The following is a 4773-nucleotide window of genomic DNA, read 5'->3' on the forward strand; positions in this document are numbered from 1 at the left end:
CTGCTGTCTCCTTCCACATCCACCAGGATGGGCCTGTGATACCTGCCTGTGTTGTGTTTTGAATGGTCTCAATCAGAAGGTGGTCTGTCCACCTTCTGATTGAATAAAGGAGTTCTCAAGCAACTCTATTCTGTACAAGAGAAAAGAGAATTGGGGAGGCTGTAATACAGCCATAAGCCAACACCCTCTGCCTTTGGCTACACTGAGCAGACCTGACCCAGGGAAACAAATGATATTATTTGCCAAAGCACGATCTCTGTGTACTGAGTTGCTAATGGTCACCTTTGGTGAGACTAAATTTTCTGTAATATTTATAACATAGAGGATAAGCTGGTCATAGGGACAATTAAAAAGATAACATGAAATTCTTTATTCTTTTTGTACTGAGTATTGTGTTTTCCTTAGGGAGTGGTATTTATGCACCGGATGCAGCCAGAAGATATTACTACAATATGAAAACTGAGGATGGGCACCTCCTCATTGCTGAACTAGATTCACACCCTCGCCTTTCTCCTGCCTCCCCACCTGCTATCAACTGGAGCTCATATGCTTTGAGTGTCAAAAGATCCTCACCGAATGTCCGTGATTTCGGAGGACTCGTCTTCCATGACTGGTTCACTTTCACTGAGCTCATTCAGCCAGATGGGAATCTCACCGTTTGCCAGAAAGACCTCTGCTGTCACTTGAGCTACAAAATGGCAGGGAAACGAGAAGATGAAATTTATGTGCTAGGTGCTTTTGATGGGCTTCATGTCGTTGAAGGACAATACTACCTGCAGGTAGTGATTCTCTGAGGGGTGCTACTTATTTTAGGAAGCTTCTTTACAGGGAGAAACATTCAGCTCCTTTGGGGGGAAAAAGACAATTACTTTCTTTCATGTTAGAGTCCTGATGTCCTATTTGTTAGCCATGGGAGGTAGTTGCTAAAACATCGAAGCCTTCTTACCTTTAAATCCAATAAATGCAGTGGAGAGGTCTCTAATACTCTTTTAAGTTATCAGAGTGCACTTACTATTATTTTAAGCATGCAATATTGTCTAACTTTAGGTCCTCTTTTGTGACTATCTGGAGGAAGTGTTCTGAATCTCCTCTGTAATCTTCAAAAGGTTGCTCTTAAAAAAATCAGTTGATTGTATCTATCTTTATGAGATGCTCTGATAATTTAGATTCACAGATATGTTAATTTTTTGTCATTAGTCAAATCATAGCAATGAGATTTACTGAAATGGCGTAAGACTTTTACTGGAAATGTCAACTCCTCCTCTCTTAGTCAAATGTTTGGGAAGACAGTGAATTACATCCTGGCTGAATTTGCTTAAAGCCTTATTAAGTTATTTTGCCAGCAGATTATACTTCTTTAGTTATTTACTTCTGTCTGTCAACATAGCCTTTGCATACCAGCTGGTACAGACTCCAGGATATTGGGGGAGGTTTTAGCCAGCAAACAGGTCATCTGATACATTTAACAGGATAGCTTGAATATTTTCAGTGAGCTTGCTTGGAAAATTCATTTCAGTGATTATGGAAGCTGCCAGATGGACTCTACCAGTACTGAATTTTCTAGAGAAGACAGGAATTTCTACTCTGCCTTTTTCCCTCAGTATTTGTTTTAATTTCCTCAGTACATATTAAGACAATTTGATTCTTTATTTCTGTTCTTATTTGCATTTCAGTATGAAACCATGTTTGGTGATGAATAATACTTCTAATGTTTGCAAATATACTTCTATCCCACAATATCTGCCACAAATAGACAAACTTCTCCATCACCTGTCAGCAAAATCAGCCAACATCCTTTGAATCTTCACAGGAGTGCTAGCCCAATTTCATATTTCTTTATGGTGTCCATAAATATTTATCAGTTGTAACATGGAGAATTAACTCTAAGGACAAAACATTGCCATTCCTAATTTCCTCTGGGTGCTGCAACTACTAACACAAAACTGTAACAAAGGACTCTGACTTCATCCCCTTGACATATATTCACCAGGAGCTGGATGGAGAACATAAAATTCAGCTTTCCCATGGACTACCAGGCCATCTAATGAATTGTCATTAGCAACATGTACAAATATAAGTAAGAGGACCTTTGTGTACAGTTGCACATCACATCCATGAGGAAGACTTTGCTTCATTTGCCTAAAATTTCCATTCACAAACTCATATTACTAAGAAATGGGAAAGGCATCTTCAAACTAACAATTAGAAGAATTGGTGGGAGTAACAGGATTGGCTTTTCAGGGATGAAATAAGGTGTTCTGGCAGCACTGGTGTCAGAATCTAAGTTTATGTCTAACTACTAAGGCAATGCAGGTCTGGAATACCTCCAATCAGATCAAGGGTTGAAAAAATAAGCTGCAGCTAAAAAGGAGTGTCTTAAAGATTATGAAAGAGATCCTGTGACTGTTACCTGCTCTGACACCCACCAGCTTTGATGACACAAGGCTTTCGTACCAGAGTGTTTCAGTCTTGCTAAATATGTTGTCTTCTCCTTTCTGCAGATATGCACACTGCTCAAGTGCCAGAGCACAGACCTGAACACATGTGGACAGCCGGTAGAGACAGCTCAGACCAAGTTTGAGATGTTCTCCCTCAGCGGCACCTTTGGCACCAACTACGTCTTTCCAGAAGTCTTGTACAGCGGGGTGCAGCTGGCCCCCGGGGAGTTTGAGGTAATGGGGCATCCTGGAGCTGTGTCATGCTAGGTTCGCTGCAGGACAGTAATGGAACAAACTCTCAAAACAGCCAAAGTGACTTTGCTCATAGTGAATAATCAGAGCTATTAAATAACTTTTAATGAAGTCACTAGTTTCGGTAAGAGATATGGTCTGACAGACCTTCTTCCTGTTTTGTCACATCTTTCTGAGCTCTTAGTAGGTTCATACAGGTGCTCCTCTAATTATATCCTTCTCTTACCTTTTTCAATCAGATATTGAATGATGGGCGCTTGATAAGTAAGACAAGACCGACAAAACCAATTGTCACTGTGACACTTTTTGGACGGTGGTATGAAAAGGATCATCTGAAACAAGACCCACAACCACCAGCTTTCCCTTTATATTCTCATAACTGAAGCTGCACCCTATTAATCTTATATCTGAATGAGATACATCATCCTCTACTACAACAATAACAATTACGTTTCTTATTTCCAGTTACACAAACTTCTGATCAATGTACTTTGTTTAGTAATAATGAAGCAATATTATTTTATTGGTACAATTTATTGAGAAGAATCTATTTCTATATCATAACTGATCTTTTATTAGTGCAAAACAGCAGCTGTGTTTCTCTCTCTGTTTTCTGGACTTTTATTTTTCTAGCCCTCAGAAAACCTGTATTGTGGGCCAGAGGATACATTCTTATTAAAAGAGCATTACATGTTTTATAATTGCAGATTACTATGAGAACAGTAAATAAAACAGTGAAAGATGTGATTTGTGGCAGCTCTATACAAAAAAGCTTGATAATGTTTTGTCTCTGATATAGAATTGCTTATGCTGATCTATGCAAGGCTGCTCTTTTAACCCACTTTCACATTTTTTTCCTATTTATGTTGCTTTGGTTTTGTTGCCTTTATGCCTTTGCTACTCTGTGGTACGTGGCAGCACAGAATAGTGCATCAGAGGCTGAGCAAGGACTCCAGTCAAAGAGCTAACCCTGAAACAAAACCTGCCACCATTTCTTGGTCAGAACTCAACATTAATCATCATTTCTTTGAAATCTCTTTTGAACTAAAACTTGGAATTGAAACCTCAAAGTATTCTGCTTCCCAGTTCTGAACAACAACTTGTCAATGCTTTCTGGCTGCACTTGTTCCTATTCAATGCTGGGACTGTTTGCACCCAGTAAAGAAGTCACCAAGTGACCTGGTATCATACAGCAGCTTCTCTCTCCCATCTTCTCTATTTCTTTCTGGTCATATAATACCAACATGTGTGAAATAAGCCTTGTCCTTTGCTCCTTCATGATAATGCTGGGTAGTGCTGCCCTGCAGAATAATTTGCTGTAGGGATTAGGGGGTTTAGTTTTCTTCTTACGACCAGCTTCTCCTCATGAGAAGGCACTGTTCACATTTTTGCTTCCTCTTCTCCCCCAGCGATCTGTGCTTTGTTGCTGCTGCTGGACCCTAGTGAGCGTCTTCCTGCATATTGGTGTGTAAAGATGTGCATTTGTTCCGTGCCTGTGACTTTAAGAGGGTTTAACACCCCTATTAGTCTAATTTCTCCTTCTTTTTCCCCACACTGGCACCTTTCCTGGTCTCAGCATGGTGCTCTCAAGGTCCTCAGTCCCACGTACTTCAGTTCTGTAGCTAGCGAGAAGCTGAGAGTGCAAATGCTACCCAAACTCCAGCACCAATTGTCACTGCTGTGCAACCATATGACCCTTTCTGTTTTCAAATGTAAATAGATACTCACATGTGACATAACATACTGTCATGTCTAACATAAAGACATGTTTATCAGCAGGCCCAGACAATGTACTCTGACTCATGGAAACTCAATGTCACTGCTGCAAGAGCCACGCTCTCTTAAAACCTTGATCACTGTTGAAGTCAGTTACTGTCTGACCACAGACTGATAGTTCAGCAACGGATTATCCAGTGTGACTCCGTGATTCTCTTCCCAGGGGTACATACTCAGTGCAGACACTGTACTTGTCCCCTGGGAACCTGGTGGATGATACCACAACTGTCCCCTAGGGAAAGGATCTGGATTCAAGGAAGGCTATGGCATGAAAGAAGGTCTTATCTTGCAGCACAGAAGGGATTCA

General features: G+C 40.6%; 1 protein-coding gene across 1 annotated transcript; it reads left to right on the forward strand.

Annotated features, from left to right (window-relative positions):
• Nucleotides 1-411: 411 nt before the first annotated feature.
• Nucleotides 412-3171, forward strand: LOC104523787 (pantetheinase-like). Its single transcript, XM_010166481.2, has 3 exons — nucleotides 412-779; nucleotides 2502-2672; nucleotides 2930-3171. The coding sequence occupies exons 1-3, from the start codon at nucleotides 453-455 to the stop codon at nucleotides 3071-3073; spliced, it is 642 nt and encodes a 213-aa protein (XP_010164783.2). The 5' UTR covers nucleotides 412-452; the 3' UTR covers nucleotides 3074-3171.
• The last annotated feature ends 1602 nt before the right edge of the window (nucleotides 3172-4773 follow it).

This window comes from Antrostomus carolinensis, unplaced genomic scaffold, assembly GCF_000700745.2.
Source record: "Antrostomus carolinensis isolate BGI_N321 unplaced genomic scaffold, ASM70074v2 scaffold38750, whole genome shotgun sequence".
Taxonomy (NCBI): Eukaryota; Metazoa; Chordata; class Aves; order Caprimulgiformes; family Caprimulgidae; genus Antrostomus; species Antrostomus carolinensis.

Bases quoted from the DNA above. Each gene is read 5' to 3' on its own strand.
- LOC104523787 (XM_010166481.2), top strand. From the start codon at position 453: ATGAAAACTGAGGATGGGCACCTCCTCATTGCTGAACTAGATTCACAC. The intron at 780-2,501 runs GTAGTGATTCTC...TCCTTTCTGCAG, and splicing joins AAGGACAATACTACCTGCAG to ATATGCACACTGCTCAAGTG. The intron at 2,673-2,929 runs GTAATGGGGCAT...TTTTTCAATCAG, and splicing joins TGGCCCCCGGGGAGTTTGAG to ATATTGAATGATGGGCGCTT.